This window comes from Apteryx mantelli, chromosome 2, assembly GCF_036417845.1.
Source record: "Apteryx mantelli isolate bAptMan1 chromosome 2, bAptMan1.hap1, whole genome shotgun sequence".
In the NCBI taxonomy this organism is placed as follows: domain Eukaryota; kingdom Metazoa; phylum Chordata; class Aves; order Apterygiformes; family Apterygidae; genus Apteryx; species Apteryx mantelli.
Window position 1 is genome coordinate 72,004,601 of NC_089979.1, and position 27,869 is coordinate 72,032,469.

The following is a 27,869-nucleotide window of genomic DNA, read 5'->3' on the forward strand; positions in this document are numbered from 1 at the left end:
CTGAACAAATAAATTTTGGGAGGATTGTGGGATTTGGATTGATGGGTGGGTTTTTTTCCTCCAGTTACAGTTCTGGAGTTTAGTCTAGTCTTGGAAATTTGATGCGAATGCCCTGTGTAAAAAAGGAAATTTCAACAAATGTTCTTCAAAATGGTATAGTCCCTTAAAAATGGGATGGATGAAAAGGTGCCTTAACTGCTGGAAAAAAGATAGTGGGGAGTTGGAAACAAGATTACAGACAAATTAGTAATGAGAATTGGACAGAGGAGCAGCTTAGGAAAAGCTGAAGAATGCTTTATTTAAAAAATAGCTCTCTTTCAGGTGTGTAAAACTGCAGATCAGTGCTTTTTAACAGTGCTCTTGAGAGAGAGTTGTTCTCAGTTGTTCTTAAAGACAGGTCTTGAAGGTGCTCAACTAACTTGAGCTGGAAGAATTAGGCTGGAAGGCAGTAAGCTTTGTCTGACTTAAAGCTGTAGGAATAGGGCTGTATTTTTAGAGTAAGCTACAGAACAAACAGTAACACTGCATTTTTCAATGAAACTGTTCCAGGTGATTGATGTTGTTCCCCTAAGAACTTCCAAAATACACTTTTTTCCAAAGAGTTCAGAGGTACTGGTTAATACTGGTTCAGATATTTCTAGCTAATGCTTAATGTTCATAACCGCTAAAGCCCAGATTTAAGTGGTGTTCCTGTTTTTCATAGTTCTTCCATTCCTTTAATTGTGGATGGCAATGGCAGCAATGAGCATATTAAATCTGGATTTTATGCAAGTGACAGAGTAGCTAGGATAGTAGTTGAGCTGTTATTCAGGATGGCTGTTTGTAGTGCTGTACTTCTGTTTGGCATTTCTGAGGTGGTTTATGTACTGTTCTTCTTCTCAGATCAAGGAGCAGTGAAGCCAGCCTTCAGCTTCTTGAGCTCTAGTTCCTCCAGCACAGCTGTACCCACATCTTCAGCCGACAGCAGCAATGTGTTTGGCAGCTCCACCGCTTCCTCAAATCATCAACCAGTTCCTGCTCCCTTTGTGTTTGGACAAGCCAGCAACACTGTGAGCAGCTCTGCTTTTGGCAATTCTGCGGAATCTACAGCATCTCAATCATTTGGCTTCTCTCAGGAAAACAAACCAGCAACCACATCCTCCAGCACTGGTGCGGCTGTTGCTCCATTTGTCTTTGGTTCGGGAGCCAGCAGTAGCAATGCAGCAAATTCTGGCTTTACCTTTGGAGCCACAACCACATCAAGTTCAACAGGTACATTTTAAATAGATGCTCTTCTCTGTTTTTGCCATAAGAATAGGGGACCAAGGAAATACTGTTTTATGAATATTTTACTTTGGAGAATGTGTTTAAGAACTGGCAGTGGCATTGATTTATGCACTGGACAATTCTTTACTGGCTTTTAATTTGTATAGGAACTTTTCATCATGAGAATGATAGTTTCCCGCTTTTCAGTATCAGGCCGGTGCTTAAGGTTAAAAGTAAATGAATTATGACATTCCTCATTTTTCTTTCCCATACCTACAACTCCCAAGCATTGTAAATAATGGCAAGATTTGCAAAATCTTTTCCTTGACAAGTATATATAAACACAGCATGTTTGCATGCAGTTGCTGCTGCTTAAAGATTATATTTGTTTCTAATAAGTTGATGCGTTATGGTCAGTGTTTGTTTTTCAATTTTCCACTAATTCAGTGAAGACAGAGATGAGACTCTAAAGTTTTATTCATGCTTTATATTCATTACTTCACTGAAGGCCTGCTTGAATTTAGCAGTATGACACAACACTAAAGCTGCTAAATAGTTGTATTCCTGCTAGCCTAGCAGTTGTTGGAAGTAAAATTGAACCTGTAAGGAAGATGCATCTATTTTGACACTTTATTAAGCAGTGTATTACTGGTTGTTTAACCTTGTCATTCCCAGAAATTAAATTTACTCATTTTTTGGATTATCAGAAGCAATTTGTAATTAGGACATGGAATTATAAGCATTACTGTGAGAGAATAGTTCTAAATTATGTCAATCAGCAAATCAGCAAATCAAATTAACCTGCTTTCAGAGTCTTTTCACTAGAAGACTGAAAAATCTTCACAAAGGATTTTTTTTTTTTTTAATGCAGAAGCCTTCAACTTTATATTAACTTCACTGTACATCTGTTTTTCTTCTTCCTGGAAAGAAAAACAGTCAGCCATTCCAAGTTATGGTGCAATAGATGGTATTTACTGTTGCATGATGGCCACTTGAATTGCATTAAGATTAATAACTGCTTAAAATGTGCCCTTTTGCTTGGCAGATCTGCTGGATGTTCAGAGTCACTGTTCAGTCATGTATTTCTGTTTCATTATTTCTGCTGGCTGTGCAGAACTGAAACAGTTAAATGAACGAGCTGATATCTGTTGATGTTGCATAGAAAGGGACAGAGTTACTCTACTAAACTGAGTTTTTGAGTGCAGCCAGATCACCGGGAGCTTGATTTAGCCTCCAGAACTTGATGAATGAACATTTGGGCAAGGAGGAGGGTGCAGTTGCTAGGAGGACAAAAGATTTATTCAGAGCTATATTTTTAATGTGTGACAAAACCAAATTGAATATTCTCTATATGTGATATAAACAGCTTTTAGTAAATATAAATTAATATGTACTATTCAGGGCAGTCCGTTGTAAACGTGAATCTTAACACAGTAATTTGAGTCTAGACAACCATGGTGTTTGAGATGAGTTTTATCTTATTCTTGTAAACATGCTGTTTTTCATGCTTCTTAGAGGAAAAGGTGCAATTTATGTTATGGTTGAGGTAGTGTTTGTTTTACTTAGGAAGATATAAACATGAAGCCCTATCATAGTTAGTTTAAGATCAGTATTCAGGTACCAGATTTGGAAAGTGAGGTTTTAGAACCTTTGTTTCTGGAATGGTTAGATTTATCCTTGTGGGGAAAAAAGCATATACTGAAATTTCTGTTCTTTTCCCTGAGGGTCGTCCTCTTCATTTGTGTTTGGTTCTGGATCTTCAGCGCCTGCTGCTGGCCCAGCATTTGGTGCCAGTCAGTTACCAGCCTTTGGCCAGAGCCAAGGGTCCAGCCAGCCAAATGCTCCAACTTTCGGATCGCTGTCGACAACGTTGTTTTCTGCTGGTTCTCAGCCTGCTCCTCCCGCTTTTGGCTCCGTGACGAGCAGTAGTCAGCCCCCTGTGTTTGGACAGCAAGCAAGCCAACAGCCAGGGTTTGGCTCTGGTACTTCCGCCACTGGTGAGTGCTGACCATCCTCTTCCTTCTTGGTCTCACAATTTTTTTATTAATTTTTTTTTAATCATGGTACATCTCAAGTTTATTTAGATTGAGGGTTTTGTTGTGTATATTGCCAGCGTTCTTTTTAAAACATCTATGGGTTAAGGCTTTAAAGTTTGTTTTGCTAATGAAATATGAAATACATGAAAAGAATGAATGATCTTGAGAATTTAAGTGTAAATAAGACCTGTTTCACACTAGTAATTATGAAAAAAAAATTTTTTTTGATACCATCATCTCAATTACTTAAAGGGAAAAAACTTTATCTTTTCCTCTCAGAAGCTTTACAAAAATCATCTATTAAAAGTAACCTACATTTGTACTAATCAGTAGGTAGTTGGTACACCATGTTACTTGATCATTCTTTCCTTAATCAGGTAGCAGTTTGGAGATTAAAAACTCTCTGGATTGTCTGTATTACTTAACAGTTACTTTGGTATAAACTTAGCTTGTTCTGATTAGGTGCTGTGTAAGCACATTAAATAACACGGAGTGCCCAGATCGACTGCATTAACACAAGAGTGTTTACTTAAATATCAAATCTACATGATTCAATAGTGTAATTTAAGACTTTATTAAATAGTAGACTTCAGTGTACACAGGCAAAAATCGAATGGTGGTACAAAAATAAGCAAACAATTCATTAGCAGTATGCCAGTGCTGTTACTTTAAGAATACCTTTATGATTCTCTATGAAATAAATGATTTTTTCTATGTACTGTTCCTATAGTAATCTAGCATTTCTGGTACAGTCAACCCAAAATAATTTGTCGTCTTGAGCAACCTGTAAAAACATTTGTTAAAGGCCATGGGAAGTGTGTGGTGATTTTGCTGGAGATGAAGAACTCAGATTTTAACTTTCCTTTTCCCTTTTGCTCCCCCCCCACCTTCCCAGGTCCTGTATTCCAGTTTGGAAGTAATACTGCTAATTTCAGCTTTCCAAACAACCCAGGAGTATTTACTTTTGGTGCAAATCCTAATGCACCAACAGCACCGGCGCAGCCTTCTGGCTCTTCAGGATTTTCGTTCAACCAGCCTCCAGCATTTACAGTGGGGTAAGACTACAGCTGAGGATTGGGCAAGGGTAGGAGACAGGTAGTAAGGGGAAGAGACCATATCAGAATTTCACTTGAGCTATGGGTAGTAACAGTTGGACAGTGGTGAGCCTCTCCTGCTGTAAATACAGAGGTATTCAGATGAACCTTGGAATTTGTATCTAAATTTGGCATCCTTCCTTGATGTATTAGCTTGACTGCTACTTTTAAAGGACCCTAGTTCTCAGAAATACCACACATCAACTTATGTGAAATTTTCTCATTCTTGAAAAATGAAATCTATATTTATCCCCTGTGCTGCTACTTACCTTCTGCATGAGAGATGTAATTGCTTTTTGTTTCCGGAACTCTCTTCCTGTTTATCTTTTACCATTTGTTGCCATCTGATAACTAGTGAGACAGACTGTAATACAGCCTTTCTGGAATATTTGCCTAGTGTTACTACTGAATTTTCAGCTACACTGTCCTAAACTCTGAACTACTAATTTCTTTTGATAGGACTAATGGGAAAAATATTTTCTCTGCCTTTGGATCTTCAGTTTCTGGTCGGAAGATAAAGACTGCAGTTAGACGTAGAAAATAATCGTCCTGATTGGTAAAGCAACTTTCAAAACAGCTGCTACCCTGCATCCCCACCTTCGTTCAACTGTTGGGATTGTACCTCATGCTGGGTTAGCTGAAGTCAGATCTCCCTAAAGGAATATAAAACTCTGCTGCCCTTTCCTTCCCTCCCTCCATTTAGTTTTTTGGTAACGAGTAGAGTTGGCAACAAGGCCATTCTGAAGCAAAACTATTTTAGAATCCAGCAATTTACTTCTTTCACTGACTTGGCATGGTCTGGCTATAGACATGAATATAGCCTGCACAGTGAATGGCTTGTACAATACCTCTTCATCTGCACCACTATGTGCGCTCATCTGCGTTTACTGACGCCTCGAAATTGTAATTATATCAGTGAGGGATTCTGTATAGAGTAGAGAATGTTGATAATGAATGATTTCTATGCTGAGTTTGTGCTGGTGTATGTGTGAAGTGAGTGAGTTTGGGTGTATTGTGCACTAAAATTTTCTGATAGAGGAAGACTGATTAAAGGATGATCCATGCTAAGGACTTGTTAGATCTGTAGTTCTCCATTTAATAATTATATGCTATTTCTATATTTTCATTCTTACAGCCCTTTATCACCTGTCTCGCCTTTGTTATTTTATTATGGAACATGTGTAAATACAATTTTGTTTCTCTATGTACTTTTTTGGCATAACAAATCTGTGAAATTGAAATTTTAATTTTGTGTGTTATGGCCATTTTTGTTTAGTATTGTCTCAGATTTTATTATGTAAATCCCATTATTCAAAGTTGCCTAAATCCATTTAGAAAATCTTTAAAATTGGGTATTCTTAAAGTAAGTTTATTGGCTTTTCTGATCCATTTTTGTTTGGACCAAAAACCAGTATTGTACAAAGTATTAAGTATATATTTTTATATTTACTGAAATGGACTGTGGTGACTTTGGATAATAAGGAAAAGTTTAATATTAAAGCCATGTTTATTACAGTATAATTAACATGTTAAACCATGGGATAAATGCCATCAATAAAAACTATGAAATACTGTCTGGCAGTTTTAACTCCAAATGAAGGCATTAGCAGCTGTAATTGTACAAGACAAGGCACTCTACTTGAGCAAAGTTACATGTTTTTTACAACCTCTGCTTTTTGGCAGTGACCCTGATGCTGGTTTTAGAGAATCTTAAATTATTTTTAGGGTCCCTGCCAGTGAAGGGAGTTTCATTGTATGCTTGCTTGGAACCACATGTCTGCATCTCAGCTGTCTAGCTACAATGTTGTAGTTAATTTTTAGAGCTTTTTTAAAGAAGCTCTATCTTACTGCTGTTCACTAGCATTCTAACTGAAAAGGAGAAAGTACATGTGATTCCAAGTAAATCATTTGGGTTCCCCCCCTCCCCCAGCACAGGTGTTAAAGGAGTTTCTTAGCAGATGTTACTCTAGTAATGCAATGGAGGATGCTCTTGTTGTTTGGGTGTTATAGTTGAACTTAGTCACAGTATTTAATGGCTGAGAGATGCTCACTTGCTGCAATTACAGCTGAAACCACCACCACTTTCTTTTCATATTATAAAGGGAGGAAGAGCTGCATGACCTACCTAGCTTAAAATAGTTGCATAAGTTCTTTAAACAATACCACTGCAGAAGACTTTTTTTGGTAAGTATTGCTAGCCTTCTTACTATTCATTCCTGGTGCTGCTTTACATTTCATAATACAGGCAAGTGCTTTTGTAGAAATGAGGTACCTTTTCAAACCATGAACTAGACTTGACAAAGACTAGCTTTGTGTTTTGTGGGAGTTTCGCAGCATGTGTCTCTGACCAATACTTCTATAATTGGAAGAAGTTCAGCAACTAGATTTTGAAATCAGACAAGCAAGTTACTATTCAGAGTTGCATCCTGGCACTGTCGCTTTTGAGGGATTATATGCAATTATATATTCCCAGATTTCTAAATCCAAGAAATTAGACAACTTTCACTTTTCTTAGCTCTTTCATCTGCCAAGCACTCATCCTACAAACAGGACAAAGTTGCATCTTTGGTGCAGCTTGCACAAGAAACCAACTAGCTGGAGTTTACAATAACATAATGTATAGATGTTTCCATGGACAGGTCCATGTCGTTAGTTTCTAACGTTGTTTTTCACCTGCTGTGGAAGTAGTAATATTTTTCTACAGAGTAAGAGATACTTTCCCTTACACCTGAATTGTTAGCAATAAAATTTTAGCCCACTACTTTGCCTTTTTTTTTTTTTTCTCATGTCTTGAATCTTGGGTTCTGAGTCACTGCTACAGTAAGTAGACAAAAGGATTTTGTGTTCATGCTGAAATTGAAAATAGGAAAAACCTTACAAGGAGCTTCAGTTAGCTCTGGCAACTTTAGCTTCTGTCAGGCTGATTGCCATTTCTGAACTTTTAATACTTAACTGAAGAGCATAAAGTCTTTGAAGGAACAGTAAAATAACATCTCTACTGTTCTGTGCGTGACATCATCTGCTAGCTAATGTCTTCTATGTGTTTTCAGCTGAATGCCTTCATTCACTTACTTTGATTGGTCTTACATGTAGCAACTACCAAAGGGTTTTCAGACTTTCTTAACAGCCCTTCATTATTTGGTCATTTTTATTTCAGAGATAAGTCAGTCAGTAATACTGGTACATTTGCAAGACTATGATGATCAGTGAAAGATCATGGGAGAGGTAAGCAAGGGGATGTCATTCTCCCACTACTAAGCAGTGAATCTGGTCCAAAAACACCTACTCTTGCAAAACACCATTATAAATGAAGATCAGAAAGTGTATACCCTAGAAGAAAACAAAGCAAGTATCTTGCTAAACCTAAGAACTCCACTAATCAAACTAAAATATTACAGAATATTAACATGTCACTGATTTAAGTTATCTCACCTGAAGTAAAGAGAGATTACTTAAATCCCATACACCAAACAACATTTCTACTGTCAACTTAAAACTGTAGATAAAGAACTGAACCCACTGGGTAACAGTTACACACCTGAGGCAGGAACAGACAGAAACTGGGTTTCTAGAAGAATTCTGAACTCAAAGTTTAATAAAACATCAACATTGCTGCATATATGCTTTTCCCAAGACACTTAACATGACGATAAACAAATTACCAAAGCTATGTAATCATGCAAAATATTAGGCTTCTTTATTCAATATTTAAGTTATTCTGAATGTACAAACAATTAGGCAGAATTATAGAATATAAAGTGAAAGTAACCAGTATTTGAACTTCTGCAGATTTACACCCATAACACATAGTCTGGTTAATATTTTCTGCATGCTCCTGAAACTCATTCAATTGTTTTGCTTGGTCTTATACGCAAGAAATAGACAAGCACTTTCACTCCAAACAGAAGCAGGAAAGTTACCTTTTGTTAGCGTGATCTGTACTGTTCATAGCTCCAAAAATTATATACACACGCCAGTTCACTAACACTGCAGTGTAACATACCCTTCCCACAGAAAAAGCAGTTATTATTTCACCTCTTTAGTAGCTCAGACATGTGAAATAAATGACAATACTTAAGACATACTCATGCAAAAAACTTCTCACATGAATGTTCAGATAAAATAATACCTGAAAAGAGGTGAAGGAATATGATCTATGAAGCAGTAATATCTTAAGGGAAATGATAAACACTGCTCGTCTCTCTACACATTTGGCAATTTAATTAACATGATTAGATGTAGTTTTGCCTTACTGTCTAATACTGCAGTTCCCTTCTGCTCGGAGTTTGTTATAGGACTTAGGCAACTGCCTGAAAAACAATTTTCTAATTACCTGTCAACACTTGAAAATTGTAGGAATGATATTTCTTTTAAGCTGGAGTATTTCTAGATATCCACTTTCCATAGACTGATGAACAGAAAAGCATCTTTTTTGCAGTTAATACAGTCACTTTCTTTCTTGTCAATCTAAGGGTAATACTTCCAGATTTAACAAGTATTGTTTCTCTCAAACTTCTTTGGCATTTATGAAAAGTCCAATACTTTCAAGGTAGTTGCCATCATCACACTGGAGCAACACATTTTCTTTCGCTTCTGAATCAGCCCCCATTTAATTTAGGCAAAAAGATTCTGATAGTCATCTCAATTTCAGATTTGGGTTGCTTTTCTGTTTGTTTTTCGGGGGGGGGGGAGGAGGGAGGGAAGGAGAGTTCAAAAACAGTCTGGAAATCTGTCATCTTTTGGTATCATCTGATGCCATTTCTTCTTACCACAATAGTTCCTGCTACAATATCGTAGGCTGTTCTGTTATGCTGAAAAAACAGCAGTGTAATAAATGCAGGGAAAAACGAAGCAATAGAAAAATTCTTGATCAAAGCTCGTATTGTAGACCTGCAGAATGAGAATAAAATACTCAGTGCCTTGTTTTCACTTTTCTGCTTAGGTTAGTAGTTTGCCTTCACTTTAGTGCCTCAGTTTTACACAGCACAAAGCCACAGGAATTTAAGAGGAGATATTTTACCACCTAACGTGGAGAATACTTGCATGATTAAATAATTAAGTGTTTTATTGTTAGATCACAGAATTGCAAAGCCCAATAATAAAGTAAAGGTGTATTTCCTTTCAAATCACGTGCTTCCCACAATATTAATCTGACAGCAACATAACTAACTGAGCTAAGAGCACTTACGTTGTCATACTGACATTAGAGGACGGAATCACTAATACACGACTTGGTGCAATAAGTACAGATGTATCACATGTCACAACTCGCAGTCCAAGTAAAAATTTCCCTGGCGTTGCTCCACCTGCTCCCCAAATACAGATAATCTGTAAAAAGAAAAGCTGTTTGAATTCTACAACACACTGTTGTTGATTGTCTAGCAAATTTGGTTTTCATCAAACTGTAAGAGTCATGCAACTTCAAGTAAACCAGTAAGACTGAAACAGTAAAGACTTTATAGACCAATGATAAGAGAAAAAATAAATAAATCAGATATTTATTCAACAGTTGACAACTATTAATTTTAGAAGTTAATGTTTATGACTAGTTACCTCATAGAAGCAGACTAACAATCTGTAGATAAGAGCTACTATCATCATTTTCTGAAGATCTTCCATGGATGTATCGTCATCTATTTCTTCTATTATGTAATGCATAGCAAATTTAGAGATGTCCCTGTACAAAAGAAGACTGAGCTTTAAAAATAAAACTTATTTGACCCTTGCCATAATACTGATGTTACCCTTTTAGTACTAGAATCCAATCCTTCTGTTCTGGTATAAATTAAAGAACAAAAACTCCTTGGCTTCTTTAATACTTAACAGGTCATTGAAATTAACTGCGCTAGGTTTCATTCCAGGTTCTTGCCCAATTTGTTTAGTCTTTTTCGCTTAAGAATGAATTATTCTGTATTACCACTTTTGCAATATGGTGTCCTGGGTAGAGAGCTGCAGAACTGTTCTGAAAATTTGCACAGTTCTTGGGAGATACACAAGAGATTTTGTGTGTGATCATCTAAGTCTATATAAATGTAGTGCATGTGGATGCAAGTCTCTTCCTTAGGGGATCTCTCAAGGAAAAAGAAAAGAAAGTGCTCTTCTCTCTAAATGCCACACAAGCAAGGGAAGACTTTTTCCTCCTTCGCATGGTCAGGGCTCTTCATTTTCAAACAGTCCCATTTGCTGCTCAACATACTCTTCTAGAGGCGGACACTGTGACCTGCATAGGAAATCTTCAATTTATATAGTCAAAAAAAAAAGAGACATGCTACACAAGATGATGAAATGATGAATTAGATATTCTCCTGACAGGATGCAATTTCTGTTGTAAAAATGCCCATTCTTCTCTGAACTGCGAGTTCAGAGCAATCATTAACTACATGAGCAGCCTGATCTACCACAACTGTCCAAAGAACAACTCTTCACAGTTTCTATCTCAAAAAGGTACATTTATTGTAACCTTCTGTTAAAATTAGAAGTGAGATTCTAACTCTCAGCTTTTGACTCACTGAATTTTCATATGTGGAAAACACAAATCTTTAGGTTCTGAAAACCATAAGCTGAAAACTACTGTTCCACACCAAATGTTCTGGCTTAGCAATAGTTCTGTGAACATCCATAATTTATTGAATTACGTTAGAAAACTGATTTCTGTCTCTTGACAAAATTCACATTCAAGAGTTAAACAGTTACAGCTTTCTATTAACACTGATGAACCTCTTTTTATGAGCAGCTGGTGCAAGTCTTAAAATTTCAGTATGAACAAATTCATCCGTTTTCATGCAGTAGTCACATGTCGTAGCAAGTTTCGAATACTACTCCACCCCAACACCCTGCCTTACAAGGGCAAAATCACCTCAAGTTTTCTAAAAGGTCCTCCTCATCCATCACCGTTCTTTGCCTACTTTTAGCATGTAAACAAAAAGTAAACCCCCACACTTTCACTAGATCATGAGACAAACAGAACTGTGTTTCATCTTCAGCATGGAACAATCAGTGCCCCAGATCATTCAACAGAAGGGATCCTATTATGTGTGGTATACTATGCCTTCAGCTGTTTACCCTAGCAAAGCTATGCCAAGCGTAATTTTGGAGTCAAGTGCATAATATTTTCACAAGATAAACTCTACAGATATAACATTAACATCTGCTACCTGGAGCAGACACATCTGCAACATGTCAAGGGCTTTTCACTAACCCTTCTAAAAGACAATTCCTGCTTATATAGAAATGTGCAATTCTACTTCAGAACAGTCCATCTGTATTTGCACTACTTGCCCTCCTCTTTATTCAGACTTAAGGATAAAAAAAGAATTGAGAAAATAGTGCAGCGTGGCACAATCTGTATTTTCCTTCAGTAATGACAAAACCTTTGCCTGAAGTCTCTCTCTCAAACCAGCAAGTACATGTCTTTTCAGGACAACTCCTCAGCCCAATCTAAAGTACACCGTATCACACTTTCTGAACAGTTTTACTTGTAAGCAACTTCTTGGCTCTTGCAAAAGTAGTAATATTGAGTTTACTGGAAATTAATTCAAAAAGAGAAAGACTCCCTCTCACATCACCCTCACTACTTCACAGAGCAATACAGACATAGTTGCTCCCATCTTTCCAGTACTTTAGTTTGAATCATTTTCTGTCCACTGAAAACAAGATAGAGATATGTGCCGTCACATTACACTTGGAGGTTTTGGCACCTGAATAAAACCAAGAGGTTGGCATTTTAATTGCATGTTTATTTGAACAATAAAGACTGATAATTTACACTGGCATATTTATTATTTTGGACTGAACCCTATTCCACACATCTTTCAAGCAGCAGTTTAACATCTGTCTGAAAGATGTTATCTGTACAGTATCCGTTTACATTTGGAAGACTCTCTTAGTGGAAAACTTGGATTCTGGAATATAATTGTACAGTAATGGAATTATTGACTACACCAAGCTCTGATCTCCTAATCAGACAAAAGTAATATTTGGTTATACGAATACAAAGTGGAGGAACTAAACTAGCTAGGGAATAAGACATCTGCAGTTAATGAAACAATTGAAAAGGAAACAGTCTTTGAGGTGAGTGATTACATCAGAGGATAAAAATGTGAAATGAAGGCTGTTTCAACATAATATATACTTGATGCATATGATGCTTAATCATACTATTTTGGAAATCCAACTTATGCCAGTAAAGACTGCAGCATGATAGCATTACTAACAATCAGGCCACATTTTAAACTATATATGTATTTTACATGCAGGATCTGGAATAATTTTTGAAGACTTTTTTAAAATAAATTCATTTGACAATTGTTTTTTCTTGGAGATTTTTAAAGGAATTTTTTTTGAATCTTGCCAATATCTTCAAAAAAATAAGAGTGCAAGTCTAATCCAGTCTTAATAAGGAGTTTGTAAGCTGATGAAAATACACTTCTGCAAGTTCTTTGTTTCCATCAGATGACCCAAAATCAGAAAGTATTTTCAAGAGGATAACCAAGTGGTGCTTTTTTCCACATCTTTGAAAGTTATGATATGCCATCATATGCTTAATCGTATCATATAGACAAAAATCACACCTCAAAGAACATAAAGCTCTATATAATAATGCTTTAAATTGTTCAACTTACTTTATTCCACTAAGGTGCATGATACTTAAAACAATGGTTGCCTTTATAAAGAACAGAATAAAAAAATCCACCATCTCTGCTATAAATCTGTGTGCCAACGAAGGGATAATGAACTCCCGACCTGCAACAGAAATAGAGATTATGCCAGATTTTATTGCACTAAAATAAAGTTAACACTGTGGTCTAAAAGACGTTTCACATTAAAGCCACTGCAAAAGCCACTGCAAGGAACATTCTAAGATCTTCATCCCAACCCACATCATTTTCAAGAAAGTCTTCTGAAAAGGTGCTTTATGACTCAAGACTGATTTGAATTATATAAATTGAGTTATAAGAACCTTCCTAAACTAAATTGCAAACTTTCAGATTTCAGAGTCCCCTCACAATGAAAATTACAAGCAAAAGCCCACCCCTTCAAAAGAACAGAAGTACACTAAAGATGTATTTATTTTTGCAATCTTTTGTTTAGAAGAGCTTCCTGTAGAACAGATTCCGGTAAATCTGAGAGTTCAGATGAAAGGAAGATTCATATAACTCCCTAAATCACATCTTTTATTTCCCTCCGCAACGAGGCTTCAGAATGTACCAAACACCAGCTCTCTGAAAGTAAAATTCAGCCTACTTTCTCTCTCAAATCTTCAAACCATGAACAGGACCAGATTAAATTAGCCATATTTGAAGTTTTAACTAAATGTTCTGTTGTGTCCCAGTGCAGCATATGAAATTTCATCCCTTTAGATAAGATTTCCAGGGGCTTCCTGTTACACTTTGTCAGAATATGCAGTTGCAACCATTGGCACTTGGGTTTACATTTATGCCGTCTATTATTACAAGTGGCTTCGTTACGGGCAGTGAGGTGCCGCTTTAGTGGTAAGCTCTTCCTGTTTGTTTGTGTCTTTTCTAGGCTTTACTGCTCTGAAGGCCCACACCTCTACAGCTGCACAGCCTGTTACAGCAAGCACAGTGGTCTATACAAGACCCGCAATAAGTAGTTTTTCTGCAGGTAAAGAGACCTCTAAACAAGCTTCATCGTATTGGCAGTCTGACACGTGCAACCCATGTCTGCAGAACAAGGCCACGGATAGCAAATGCGGAACCTGTCAAGCTGCTAAAGTGTCGACAGCTGAGAGTACAAAACAGACGATAAGCTCGAGTCCAAGCAGCATCTCTAAGTCCGCAGCCCCCACAGCAGGGGCGCTGGGCTTTGGAGACAAATTTAAAACAGCACCTGGAACATGGGATTGTGATACGTGTCTAGTCCAGAACAAACCTGAAGCTACCAAATGCATCGCGTGTGAGACACCAAAGCCTGGCACAGGAGTAATGCCTGCTCTTACACTGCCAGCAGTCACGGACACCTCGGCGACAGTTACTTCCTCCTCCAGCGGCACTGACGCAGCGGTCGCCCCGGGGTTTGGAGACAAGTTTAAGAAGCCAAAAGGCTCCTGGGACTGTACAGTGTGCCTTGTGTCAAATAAGGCCGAAGACAGCAAATGCGTAGCCTGTCAGTCCGAGAAACCAGGTATGTGGTTTTGCCTCCTCTTGCTTCACATCTCAGCTTCTGCAGATTCTTCACAGAATAAAATGAATTGCTCATTTAAACAACAGATCCGAAGCAGAAGAGCTGTATGGCCAAGAGGGAGGATGGATTAGTACCTGCCTGCAGGAGCGATTACAGGCGCTTCTGAGGTGTCAGCCAAGACTCAGCCTGGCACGTGAATTGAACTGACTGGGGAACGTATTAGTACAGAGCTGAAGCCAAGCAAAAATAGCGGGCTTTTGCAGCTGGTCAGGAAAGACGGCTGGCTTGGACGCCTTAATTAAGCTGCAGCCAATTTACTAACTTTCCCTGGGGAAAAATGGAGGAGTTAAACATTACTGCTTTTTCTCCTTCAAAACAGGATTAGAAACAGTATTTACAAAACATGGCTGAAAATGCCTTGGACCCACCATTTGTACGCAATTGAGGGGAGGTAGGAAGCCAGGTTTCAAGACTGTGTAGACTTAACCAGTCTCCTTAAACAAACCCCTGTGTGCAGACACACCTGTGAAGGCCAGGGGTAGCCCTCCAGACCACGAGTGACCCTTTGGGTGTGTTGTCCATTGTTTCCCCTTCCAGGCGATTGTAACTGATTTTGAGTGTGGTGAATTTATTGTTGTTTAAAGCATAAGTAACTATTTCACTGTTGAATTTCTTTGGCTGTAAGCATCATTTAATACACGGTTACAACCACCAAGAACACCTTTTCAAAGATGTCCTGAAAAAAAAAAAAACCCTGGACTCGATTTTGCTTTTGTAACCGTCCCCAACAGTAAGAGTGAAATGTCTTCAGCTGGGATGATGTGTTTCAGAGGGAGGTTATTCTCTTGGACACTGGAGTGATCAGCTTTAGAGTGATCAGCTGGCACTTTTGCCTTTCATTCGCGGCAAGGAGGAGTTTTGGAAAGGAGGGCTTTACTGTGACCATTGTGGGGCAGAGAACTGCCTAGTTATGTTGCACTGGTCAAGGGGAAGAGCGATTCCAGTCAAAGGAGAGGATAAGAATTCTCTCAATGTGCTGGGGAAGAGAAGACCCCTTCCTGTCTTCACGGTTTTGAACTGGAGACATTAAAAGTCACCTTCTCGTAAAAGTCACCCTCAGTGGTTTAAAACTGTAGGGGCGAGTGCGGGAATTGCCTTCCATCCAGAATGCTTTTGCGTTCTGGAGTCCCACTTCAGTCCTCATATGTGTGACGCTAAAGTTGTCTGTTGCGGTGCCACATCAAGTGACACCTCTTCCTCTCCGGGGGGGGGGGGGGGGGGGGGGGAGTCCAAAGGAAAGTGTTGTCTCTTTGGGACCTCCTTATGGCGGTTTCTGCCGCTGCTGAAAACAGCGTCGCTTGTGTAACTGGGCACAGAGTTGGGGATTTGGGAGTCTTGAGTTCCTTGCCTCTTTTTTGTCGTGGTGTAGCTTTGAACAAGTCTGTCTTTGGAACTGGCTGATGAATCAGCCTGATAAATGGTTCACAGCCTCACATCACCTTACAGTGACTGTAAGCTGAGTAGTGCTAACACCGACTAACAGTTACTGCTGTCACCAGAAACGCGTTCTGTAGTTTTAGCTGAGGATGGCACCTTTCATTTACGCCCAAAATGGGCCGTGTTGCTGCATCATATGAAACACACTTGCTGTTAGTGTGTGACATTGGTTCCATTTGTGCTTAAAATTATGTAATAGGTTATAAAGAAGAAACTGGGTATTTCTATTACATTCCTTAGGTTCTTGGATTGAGTTTGCCTGAAGTGACTTAACTTACTGGGCTTTGCACTGTAGTACTTTGTCCACTTCACAAGCTAGCAGGCATTTAAGAGTTCCTCAAAGTGCTTGTGTTCACTTTAGTTAAACAGCCTGCTTAAATATTATTTTCCTTAACGCTTAGGGAGCTCAGTGCCTGTGACCAGTAGCAGTGCTTCTGCCTTTTCTGCTTCTTCTGGAGGATTGCTGGATTTAGACAAATTCAAGAAGCCTGAAGGAAGCTGGGACCGTGAGGTCGGCTTGGTCCAAAACAAAGCAGAAGCCACCAAATGTGTAGCCTGTGAAAATGCAAAGCCAGGCACCAAAGCAGAGCTCAAAGGTAATACTCAATGAGGAAAAGGAGCGTGTGCATTCTGTGATATATTTTCTTTTTTTTCAGTAGTACTGTAATATTTCCTTTGAGGTACAGCAGACCTGTTCATTTTTCCTCCAGGAATTTTGCTTAAGTAAGGTAATGTGCCTCCATTTCCCACCCCCCTGAGCGAATTTATGCTTTTTAGAGAAGAGCTTTGATTAAGGGCATACTAGTTCTTTACATGCCTTATGTTCTGCTCGTCTGAAGTTTAGACTTAAGGGGGGGGGGAAGCATGATCTTTGAAATAAGTTATTAGTATATTTTTCAAAGTCGGGGGTGGACAAAAGAATGCCTTTGTGAAAAGGTGCATGTAGAGAGGGGGTATTTTGTTTTGGGGTTGAGGTTTTTGGTAAAGCAGCTTTGTTGCAAAGTTAACATTATTGCTCCTTTTGCAGGGTTTGGTACTGCTCCTGTGTCCTCAAATGCTGCAACGCCGTCATTTACATTCGGTGTTCGGTCATCATCCTCTGACTCTTCTTGTACATTAGGCAGCTCAAGAAGTTTTGCATTCAGTGAACAAGGGGCCTTCAAGTTTGGTATTGCATTTGAATCTGCATCCTCCAACACTGGGACTGGGGGATTTAAGTTTCCCAGCAGTTCAGGGGACTTCAAATTTGGAGTTTCCTCCTCAGACTCCAAAGCCGAAGACGGTAAGAAAGAAGAGAAAAACAGCAGTTTTACTTTTGGACTTCCACCTACGAGCAGCCAGGCTCCTTCAACGTTTCAGTTTGGGGCAGGGAGCCTGGGGCAGCAGGAAAAGAAGGAGGAACCAGTCTTGGGAGGCTTCGGTTTTGGCACAAGTTCTACTTCTTCCATAGCTCCCACTGAGAGTAAGACAGGAGTCAGCGGCTTCGGTTTTGGAACCGTGGCAGAAAAGGAGGTTGCGTCGGCTTCCTTTGCGTTTAAGAAGTCCGACGAGAAAAAGGACGAAACTCCTTCCACAAAGGCAGGCTTCTCTTTTGGCAATGTGGAGTCCGCACCTGCCTCACAGTTTGTTTTGGGAAGGACAGAAGAGAAACAGGACCCTGTCACTTCTGCTGCTCCACTAGTGTTTGAAAAGAAAGCTGACAGTGAAGAGCCAAAGGCACAGCCTATCTTTTCATTTGGGAAGCCTGAGCATACCAAAGAGGAGAGCACAGCAAAATCTACGTTCAACTTTAGTTTCATAAAACCCTCAGAGAAGGAAACTGAGCAGGCAAAGCCAGCTTTCGCATTCGGGGCACAAACCAGTACTTCAGGTAACAGGACGTCTTTTGGCTTCGCTCGTCTGCGCGTACGCATCAAACAATACCTCTGAAGCCATACTAGACAAAATGGATGTATGGCATTTGACGTATGAATGCTTAGAGCTTTAGAAAAGGCTTTACTCTCTGCCGCGCGTCCGTCTTTATGGTTGTTGACGTGTAGAGAATTTGCAGCAATCCCTTTCTAGATTTCAGTGAGTTTTAACATTAGGGTTAAACAAAAAATCCACCAGACCTCAAAGAACCTGTATTACATCTTGCGCAAGCACAGAAGTTGTTACTGTCTCAATGGTAACAGCATAGTTGGGGATAAAATCTTTAGTATGGTGCAATATAGAGGCCTTACTCTAGCATTTCTTTTCATAGGGAAAGGGAACGAGAGAAGAGAATATTCCCGTGCAATTGCATCTATGCTACAGGGTGTACTGCTGTAACCCTACTGTTACAAAGCTATAAACATGGCTTAATAGATTTAATCATGCAGTATTGTATTTCGTTAATTTGTTGAAAGACCACAGTGAAAAATGAAGTTTCTTTAGTGACCATCACTGTGTGAGAAATTCTGGTTGTTAAATTCCATTTGTATCATCTAGCAACCGTCTCTTATAAAACAGAATTCTTTATTAGCTTCTGAAGATATCCCTCTGCAACTAGGCTTCAGAATGTACCAAACACCAGCTCTCTGAAAGTAAAATTCAGCCTACTTTATGTCTCAAATCATCAACATATGAACAGGAACAGATTAAAATATCAGCCATATTTGAAGTAAACATTCCTATAGACTGCTTATTATAATAAAACACAGCATGCTGTTCTACAATATGAGAGCCAGCAAATGTAACAGAATTCTCCAATTTAATTGGCCAAGGACAGACAGGGCAAACAGCTACACACTTTTGTTGCTAACACCTCCTCAGTTGATTAAAGCAAAGAAAACATTTAGGAATATCTTAGAAAAATTCCAAGGAATAGCGTCACAGAAGAATTTCATCTGGACCCACTTGCCATTCTGTATTTCCCAAACAGCACAAACACAACCACCCACATGAAACCAGCAAGGGCTTTCATCAAAATTTCAGTTAAAAATACCTATGTACTAAATGTAACTTCCAGAAAACAGTGACTGGGTCTGTTAAGTGCTTCTTAGAATGCCTGTCTGGGCTGCACACACAGGGGAAGGACAAAAGAAAGTGAAAAGACTCCTCTCTGTAATTTCAAAAAACCCCACCAAACTTTACTTAGAAGAAGTTTCCACAATTCAACTGGCAAGACTGATACTCCCAGTCCTGACCTCACAAGCTATGCAGGTGGAACTGAAAGCCCCTGGCACCTCTGCACTTTTTAAAAAGTGGTAAGTATAATCGAGCAGTGATTAAGAGCAAATTCTTATTTAACATACCTCATTTTACATCTTTATTTCATACCCGTTTCACTAACAACTGCATCAATACTACTAAATAGCATGACTGTTATGTAAATAATGCTTAAGTGTATTCAATTCTGATTGTCAACAAGTTGTCAACAAAACCCTTAATTCTTTAAAATGAGCATGTTCACTGAAGTGAGTGGCACAGAGTTTCAGCTGAATATATTAGACTGAAACGATAACTGGAGAAGGAAGAAGTGTTTGGAACTATGAAAATCAGTGTCCAAATTATGTTAAACTCCATTATATAAAGAAACTTTGACAATCCATTAACACTGGCAGATTTCTGTTGCAGCAATTTAAGATGTTTCCGGCATCAGAAATCCACTCTTTTGCCAGGAGTTACTATTTGTATTGGAGAGACAGCTGAATGAAATATGCCTCAAAGTCTTACATTAAGCTAGTAATAAAGATGGGTTTGCACTAGTTAGCCAGGCAGTAAAATAAGGCAGCTGAGGCTTGAACACACTTTTGTTCTGCTGTTCCCAGAATAAGAGCAGTAATCTCCTACACCACAGCAAGGAAGAAAAATCAAGAGGGGTGAGGGGAGGAAACATTTTGAATCATGATAACTAAATCTACCAAAGGCCTGGTACTACCAGAGTGCTACTTATATTGGTGCTCTTACACATATCTGCAGGCAGACTGAGCTGGAAGAAGCAGTTTAATTCCCCTTTTTGACATCCTCGATAAAGATCTGCAGTACTAGCATAAACTGTCACTTAGTTCAGTTTACATACACATACTAGACTGTAAACCACAGCGGCTTAGGAATGGATACACGTCCTGTCCTACCAGCTCTGCTGCGTGAGCCATAATCTGCAGCAGAAGGGAAGTAGCTGTAATCGCTTTAGCTGCTCCAGATAAATCCATATGCAATTAGGAGCAAAAGCACTGAAACAGCAGTGCTTGTTTATAATTCTATCATATCACTATATCACACAGAGAATTCCCTTTGGAAGTCTGGATGTGGCAACAATATTTAACATTCAGAATAGCCACATTCAGCAGAATGAAGTGTTATTCATACCCTAAATTACCTTCAACATATGGTATTAGTTTCTGAAGAACTAGGTAAAAATTCAAGAGTTATTTCAGTCTAGATTTGGTCCATATTAGCTTTTCCAGAGACTGGTAGTATCTGTTCACAAGCAATATATAAATCAGGGCGTAATTAAAAAAAATACTACCTTGTGTTACAACCACGCTGAAACAAAATCTGCTCAAACCCACAACAAAGAAATAAGTTTGGGAGCTAGATTCCCTCCCTTTTCAAATACAGACGAAACAAGATTTCTCCCCTCACATTAGCCACTGAGCTTAGAAATATTTTTACAGATCAGTAATGCTGTACTTTGCCCTAGAGAAAGAAAGAAGAGCTGGCTTTTCTCCAAAGTCCTTTAGCAGCGTTCTGCCATTACTCGAGGTACTACCAAACACTCATGGAACGTCATCTAGGCGCTCCTAGAGTTTGTGAAGAAGTGTTTGTGTTACAGTTTTTCTTTCTGATGTGATCAGAGCAAAAGTTTGTTTTACTTTTGAACAAATGTAAACAGAAGCAAGGTTATTCCACTGCTAAACCTGTCAAAGTCATAACAGATTTTTGTTCCTTTCAGGTCCTGCCACTAGCATGTAAGCATATTTTAATCTCTCTGCTTCAATTTCATTTAAATGATTTTGAACACTGAGAGTTCACTAAGACAAACAGAAAATTAGTTTAGCTTTCATCATCCAAATAGACTATTTAAAAAAACTAGACGCTTCATGCACAGCTATGGTCCTTTCAACACAAGAGTAAATGTTACTGGAAAAAATAAACTTCTTATCCATTAAAACATTTTACAGATATGAAAGTAATAAGCTGTAAATACAAGTCAACCCTCTCAAATCTGCAAACTCAGTATTTCGGCTGTTACCTTTTGCATGACAGACCCATAGGCCTGCCATACCGCCAGGTCTGCCGCCCACAGAAGCGCAGCACCCCCCACCGTTGCAAAACGCCTCGCTTCCTCCTCGACACACCCACCGTTTCCCAGAACTGCACCGGAGGAGCCCAAGAAGCAGGGAAGGGAGAAGGCGCTGCAAGCCACACGCACCCCCGCGCCGCCGCCGCCACCTCCGCCCCCAGCCCACGGCGCGCGCCGAGGCGGCCGAGCAGGGGCGCGGACGGAGCCAGGTGCGAGGGGCCCGGCCGCGCCAGCCCCCTCGATCGCCCCCTCTCACCTGCCGGCCGCGCCGCCTCGCGGGGGGCGCCGCTGCCGCTGGCGGCGCTGCTGGAGGCGGCCCTGGGCAGGGGGGCCAACCTGCCCGCCGCTGCCGGCCAAGCGGGGGCCGCGGCGGCGCGGGGCGCCGGCCCGGCCGTGGCCGTGTGGGCCGCAGCCGGAGCGAAGAGGTAGAAGGGGCTGTAGTAGGCGGCGGCGGCCCCCGGCGGAGGGGGACCGGGAGGAGGGGAGGAGGAGGGCGGCGGCGGCGGCGAGGAAGCGCGGCCGGGGCCCGCGGCGTACGCGGGCGCGGCGGCGGCAGCGGCGGCGAGCAGGGCGGGGAGGCAGCTCTGCCAGCTCACGTAGCCGCAGTAGGAGTCCCAGAGCCACTGGTGCACGCGCCGCGCGTACTCCGCCGCGCTCAGCGCCTTCGCCCCCCCGCCCTCGCCCCCAACGGCCGCGGGGGCGGAGGACGAGAGCGACGACGCAGCCGCGGCCTCCCCTCCCGCGCCGCTGTCGGTCCGCTCGCTGTTTCCCCCCGCCGCCGCTGCTGCTGCCGCCGCCGCCATCCCAGCTCCGGGCCGGCCCGGGCCGGGCTCCGCCATCTCCTCCAGCCCCTCTGACGCTGAGCGTCTGCGCTCACGGCGCACGCGCGGGGGCGGTGCCTCGCCCCTTCCATTCGCCGAGGTGGAGAGAGGGAAACAAAGGAAGCGGGCACGAGCTAGCAGGAGTCCCTCAGTCCCCCCCGCGGGGAGGAGCCTACCACTCCCCAGTGGTCGTCTTTCTGCTTCTGTGCGAAGCGAGAGCAAGCTTCGCTAGGAGGTAGGAAGGCTTCTCCCTCTCCCGCAGCCGTGAGATGGTCTCGCCTAGTGCTGAGGCAGAGCCGCGAGACGAAGGAGGGGACGAAGGGGGGTGGGGTCTCGCGCTCGGCCGAGAGCCGTTGGCGCCGCAGAGCCCCTCGGCCTGGGGCCGCCTTATGCGAGACCCGGCGGCCTAGTCTCCGCGCCGAGCACCACACGGGTAGAGCCTCTTCCTCCCAGCCGCGCCGCACCGCGCCGCACCGCACCGCGGGGGCTGACCCTGCCTACGAGACAGGTTCAGCTGCGCCAGGACAGGCGCCACCCCCTGCGGTCGTTGTCGCGCCCCTGCCTTAAGGAGAGGGCTGAGGGAGACGTTCCTCTCACGCCTCGCAGGGCGGGGAGGAGGCGGCGTTTCCCTGCCTTCAGCTCTCCTTCCCTCCGGCGCTGCTTCGCGTTTCTCGACTGCTGCTGACGGGAGTTTGAACCCGTATCTAGGAAGTGCCTTTCCCGTTGCTCGCCCCTTCCGTGCTAGCAGAGTCGTGAGTTGCTGTGTGTGAAGGGTCGCTCTTCCCGCCACGGACGGGGCGACGGAACCGGCTGCGGGGTTGCAAACGTAAAAACAAAACCCAAAGCGTGGAGGAGAAATAACGCTATGAATGCGTTATTGCAGTCACGAGCGTAGTAGAACCCACGCCTTTGAAAGGTCTCGCAGCAAAAATACATGTAGAGGAGACATTTAATTCTTCCTTAATAGACATACTAAGATCTCCGTCCCCCAATTGCTCCCGCGGCCGTCCAGAGGCACCGCGGGGAGCTGCGCTCGCCTGTGCAATGGGGAGCTCGGCCCGCGCCCCGCTCCTCCTCCTCCGTCAAAGGCTGAGCCCTTCAGGTTTGGCCGTTTCATAGCCTGGCAGTAACCTGAAAGCTGTCCTCAGGCAGTGAGGTTACTTGCACTAGCACCTTGTACTGGAGTGTTAAAAGGGAGTCACGATTTTCTGTGTGAGGCTTCATTTCCACGACCCCCCCCCCCCCCCAAACGAATTCAGGACGGCGGTTAGCTTTGCTTAGCAAGACATGCTGAAGGGCCAGAGTGTAAACTGCTGTAATTCAGATTCCCTCTGTCTCCCATCAGTTCACTTCTCATTTTGGCCCAAATAACAGATATATTCATCTTAACAGGCTCTGGTAGATGAGGTCATAGACCCCAGTAAGGAATAAGGCATTGCCTCATTTCCAAGCAGGTGCAGCTGGACAAATTTATTTTCTGTTTTGTTCTTGTCATAGCCACCTGTGATTACAGCTGTTGTTTCTGACCTCTAGCAACTCTGAAAACACTTTCTCTTTCCCTAACATAAACTAGCCTTGCAGTTACCTTTGCTAATAGGAAGTGAGTTGAAATTGTTTGGAGAAATAAAAGACAGAAAGGAAAAGTGTTAACTTAAACGTTGCTATTTCTCTTCTGTGTTTCTACAGTTTGATTTGTTGTCTAAATGCTGGTTTCTTTTCCATCTCCTTTTCTCATCTCTTTCCGTATTTCATTCATCTTCTTCCTGTGCAAAAATGCTGAAAAACTAGGAGACCTGCAGCAATTTTGAACACAATTCTCCAAATTAATTTCTAATATTTAAGGTTCCTATATACTAGTAAGCATCACAACCAGACCACAACTTCTATGTAACATAAATGTTAACATAGCACCATACTGGATGAACTGGTAATAGATACTGTTAAACATGGAGTGTTTCCCATTTTTAACACAGCAAATAGCACAACTGAAAAAAAATGAAAATAAGTTTTTCTCTCTCTGTTAGACAAAAACAAACATACTTTTCTCCCATGTAATCCTAACTCATTTAAAAATGGAAGTAATTTCTGTGGTGTGAATCCCTAGTATAGACAAGCTGAAGTGAATTGAAATTGTGCTTAGCTAATAATCCATCCCACCTTAATTAAAAGAAATGCAGTTATGTGCTGGCACTCATTATGTAGATCAGTTTTAAGTGGTTCTAATCATACTGATGTGTGTTTTGTATCATACACCTGGCTAAAATCAATATGGATAATTGATTTGGGAAACATGACAAGCTTTGGCATGATTAGGAAGGACATTGAAGAATGAAAGAAAGGAAGGAAAAGAGAGAAGGAAGATATGCAAGTGTATAGAAGAAAAACATTTAATGTGGTATCTTACAGGTAGCCCTTTGAGAAAAGACAAAGGCAAGGAGGATTCTCAATTTATGAAAATATAAAAATTACCTTCCACAGTCCCAAGATTATGTTTAAGATAGCCTGAAATACATGATCTTAAAATAGCTATTAACTTGTAATAGGAAAGCTAGTTTGGAAAATGACAGTAGAAGTAGCTTAGTAGAGGTCCACTTTCATAATATTTCACTGATTTCTTTATCAGCTACAGTCTATTTCATTTTTTTTTATTGGTTCTTTACTGCAAACCTTTCAGAACCAGCCAGTGTCAGTCAGACCTTTTTTGTGTCTTCATAATCACAGTTTCTGCAAGCCAGATCAGATCTTTAGGTACAATTTCAAAATCTCACAGGCTTCATATAATGCTGCCAGTCACCTGTAAATTTTAGGGTTGTCAGCAGCATTACAGAGGCATAACCAATTGGAACTCACTGCACAGTTATGCTGGGTGCTCAAGGTGAAACTGCGTCACTGACAGCAAGGAGAAGGGGAGTAACAGGTAGGGGAGGCAAACAATGTAATGTATTTCTTCGCTCCCAAGTTTTTCAGTCATTAGCTTTCATTTTTCTGCATTGAAAACAATACTGTTACAAAAAAAAAAAAAGCAAATTCTGTATAATGTAAACACTCAGATTATTCTATGATGAATCTGATAAAGAGATACATATTGTAACAACAAGGCTTGCCAGTGGTGTTGGAACTCACACCATATTAGCCTTTTTGATCACAAAGAGTCTTGTTTCATTGCTTTCAAGGTTGCCACACAATACGGGAGTACTTATAATCTTCCACATCACTGATTTCTCCCTACTTGAGCTTGTTTTCTCTTGAGAGCAGTCAGAAAGGGAGATAATCTTGGGTAGTTCATTTTGTCAATTGATGAAAATAAGTAGTGGAATGCCTTTGACAGCTAAATATTCTCTTTTCTAGAAGCGAGATTCGGGCAAGGAGAAACCTTTTGAACTAGATCTAGAAAAGGGAGTTAAACACCTAAAAGCTGCCATTGCAATAGCTAAGAATCCCATCTTAAGCTCTTTATATATAGATAAGCGCTGAAAAACATGATCTATCACTATTAAGTGGGGAGCCTTTCACAGTGAGTAGAAAGTAATAAAGCACTGGTCTGCTTTAAATCTGGCTGTTGTTCAGAGCTACAGGGTTCATTTTTGATCCACATCCCAGCATCTTGTTTTCAAGGCAAGTTCTTAATCAGTTTTTAAAGGAATTGATGAAGCATTCATCTGGATGTATGAGATCCCAGTTTAATTCCTTCCTTTGCTTGGGGCGCTCAAACCACATCTCCTGCTTCACACTAAAGTGCCCTAATAATAGGGGCACCTGTTAAAGAATCCTTGGATGGGAGTTGTTGGACATTAATCACCAGCAACCTGTTGTCATTCCAAAGTGGTCAATTATTGTTGTGTCCAGTCATAATTAAAAGCCACTAGTGACCTACATACATTCATCCCAATTAAACGTTTGTATCAAGTATGTGTGTTCATGTACAGAATGAAGTTTAAATGCAGACCTTGGTTAAAGTGACTCTTCAATACTGAAACAGACACAGAGACGCCGAAGAGCGAGAACTTTACTCCTTGTTGGGGCAAGCAGCCAGGTACAGACCTTGACAACTGAACCAAAAAAGAAACATACGCGTCTACAAGAAAGTAAAACACTATACATTTCAGTGGAGTGGCACAACTGCCTCCCAGATTAAGTAAATGCAACATTTCACTGTGAAACTAATCTGCCTTGTCCAGCTAAGGTTTTTGAGGGAGAGATTGGCTCTAAAAGCTAGCATGGCCCACCAAGAAGAGGTTTCTTTCTAATAGATGCACCTTCAGGTATAATACATACAGAAAACAGAATCCCAGCGGTCATGTTTGACAACAGGTTGTAGTAAGTCCCCCCAGATCTTAAGGTACATAGAGTTAGCATGGTTTCTTATTTAACAGCATTGTCTCTTTGGGGAGTTGTGTGCAAATTCTTCTGCTTTTTACTTTGACCTGGTTTGAATGAAGAGTAACTAGAAAACTACTCAGGATTGTGGCAGAAATAGCAACTGCGACACTGGGAAGCTGTAACAAATACCTAATCCCCTAGCATGTTCTTTAGTGAACCCGGAGAGGAAATAGGAGTGTGCCTTCACTGAAGCTGCACTGGCTGGGTGGAACTGGAATCTAGCGGTTTAGAGAAGAAAAGCCTGTGGTGATCAGTGATCAGGGAGGGTTTTGGTATGCAGCAAGACTTAGAGAAGTAAGCTTGAGTGTGGAGGTTCACTACTGAGTTTTGGGTGGTCAAGAGGTAGAAAGTGTTTATTCTTTTAAAAGGTTTGTACCCCAAAAGCTTATTCATGGTTATTTCAGCCAGAAAGAGGGAGCAAGATTCTTGTTTTCTAGTAGCCAGAGCATTCCTTGGAGAGTGTTATTTATGATTTTTATCTAATGACTGCTTCATATATGGCAGACACCTGTTTACAGGTACCTTCTGAGGGTGATAGCTACTTATGGGCAATATTTTCACAGGAATCAGCCTGAATCACCTCCAGCAGGGAAACTGAGTCTGTCTTACATGTTCTGGATAATTGCTCTGCTTGCTAGTGTATCACATCATTGCGTGAGCATTACCTTCTTTGGCTGTATACTTCTGAAAAAAAGTGACAGCTACTTTCACATTTTAGAAGGAGCCTGGTTGTGTATCATGTAAGGAGAGTGCACTGAGGGTGGATACTGAGTTGAACTCCTGAAGGATTTCAGATGGCCAAATGCCTAATCTCTAAGAAAGAAATGCAGTGCAGAGATTTATGAACATGCACATACACAATAGCACTGAAAGAACTCATGCAGAGTTAGATACACTGAGGACTCAAAACATAATAAGAACATGAATAGTTTCGCTGAACACACTGAAAAGATTTCTGGTTTTCCAAAGCAGACTTGAAATTACTTCCCCTTTTACCTTCAATAGCTCTGGTAGATATTACTTTTAAATTAATTCAGGTATTTTTAATGAAATACGCTTTCAATGAAAATATGCTTAGCAGTGTTCAAAAGCAAAAGATCAAATTAATCATTGATAACAAGAAGTGGATGTTTTTTATTCTTCCCTTTTCATCCCAATCAAACCCTTTCCTTTTGCTAAGATGACAATTTCAAAATCAAAGTATCTTTAATGTTTTAAGAATGACTTTCGGGGAGCAGAGTTTCCCAATTTCTTGATAAACAGTACACACGTCCTTTGTAAATACTCTAGCCTGGCATTTTTTCATTAGCAGCAGAGCTTGTGATAGCCCGCACCTCAGCGGGTTTCTGCCACCTGGTGGATACATAGAGTCACTAGCTCAATA

At 41.0% G+C, this 27,869-nt stretch overlaps 3 protein-coding genes and 1 long non-coding RNA gene across 8 annotated transcripts in view; 3 read left to right on the forward strand and 1 right to left on the reverse strand.

Annotated features, from left to right (window-relative positions):
* The window catches only part of NUP153 (nucleoporin 153), a 43,142-nt gene extending 37,195 nt beyond the window's left edge, over window positions 1-5,947 (forward strand). For 3 of the 5 annotated variants that reach the window (XM_067290867.1, XM_067290868.1, XM_067290869.1), the window contains exons 19-22: window positions 883-1,251; window positions 2,970-3,242; window positions 4,177-4,336; window positions 4,835-5,947. In XM_067290867.1, coding sequence (XP_067146968.1) covers window positions 883-1,251; window positions 2,970-3,242; window positions 4,177-4,336; window positions 4,835-4,919 — 887 coding nt within the window. In that variant the 3' untranslated portion in view covers window positions 4,920-5,947. The remainder of the gene's footprint in view (window positions 1-882; window positions 1,252-2,969; window positions 3,243-4,176; window positions 4,337-4,834) is intronic. The other 2 variants (XM_067290871.1, XM_067290872.1) reach the window with 2 other exon arrangements.
* A 2,100-nt stretch (window positions 5,948-8,047) lies between these two features.
* FAM8A1 (family with sequence similarity 8 member A1) lies at window positions 8,048-22,165 on the reverse strand. Its single transcript, XM_067290873.1, has 5 exons — window positions 21,541-22,165; window positions 12,997-13,117; window positions 9,929-10,052; window positions 9,564-9,703; window positions 8,048-9,265 (listed from the first exon to the last, which is right to left on the reverse strand). The coding sequence occupies exons 1-5, from the start codon at window positions 22,121-22,123 to the stop codon at window positions 9,121-9,123; spliced, it is 1,113 nt and encodes a 370-aa protein (XP_067146974.1). The 5' UTR covers window positions 22,124-22,165; the 3' UTR covers window positions 8,048-9,120.
* Window positions 13,124-20,401, forward strand: LOC106483520 (nuclear pore complex protein Nup153-like). The gene is made up of 3 exons (XM_013941485.2): window positions 13,124-14,518; window positions 16,417-16,611; window positions 17,043-20,401. The coding sequence occupies exons 1-3, from the start codon at window positions 14,320-14,322 to the stop codon at window positions 17,942-17,944; spliced, it is 1,296 nt and encodes a 431-aa protein (XP_013796939.2). The 5' UTR covers window positions 13,124-14,319; the 3' UTR covers window positions 17,945-20,401.
* A 96-nt stretch (window positions 22,166-22,261) lies between the features above and the next one.
* LOC106483554 (uncharacterized) overlaps window positions 22,262-27,869 on the forward strand; it is a 43,420-nt gene continuing 37,812 nt past the window's right edge. The window contains exon 1 of the long non-coding RNA XR_001292404.2: window positions 22,262-22,340. This is a non-coding gene — a long non-coding RNA (uncharacterized lncRNA). The remainder of the gene's footprint in view (window positions 22,341-27,869) is intronic.

What these genes read in the sequence shown, in the direction of transcription:
- LOC106483520 (XM_013941485.2), top strand. Translation starts at nt 14,320, where the DNA reads ATGCCTGCTCTTACACTGCCAGCAGTCACGGACACCTCGGCGACAGTT. An exon ending in CTGTCAGTCCGAGAAACCAG is followed by an intron (nt 14,519 to 16,416) that starts GTATGTGGTTTT and finishes CTTAACGCTTAG; the next exon opens with GGAGCTCAGTGCCTGTGACC. An exon ending in CACCAAAGCAGAGCTCAAAG is followed by an intron (nt 16,612 to 17,042) that starts GTAATACTCAAT and finishes CTCCTTTTGCAG; the next exon opens with GGTTTGGTACTGCTCCTGTG.
- FAM8A1 (XM_067290873.1), bottom strand. Translation starts at nt 22,123, where the DNA reads ATGGCGGAGCCCGGCCCGGGCCGGCCCGGAGCTGGGATGGCGGCGGCG. An exon ending in CGAGGCGGCGCGGCCGGCAG is followed by an intron (nt 13,118 to 21,540) that starts GTGAGAGGGGGC and finishes TTTCTGTTGCAG; the next exon opens with GTCGGGAGTTCATTATCCCT. An exon ending in ATGCACCTTAGTGGAATAAA is followed by an intron (nt 10,053 to 12,996) that starts GTAAGTTGAACA and finishes TCTTTTGTACAG; the next exon opens with GGACATCTCTAAATTTGCTA.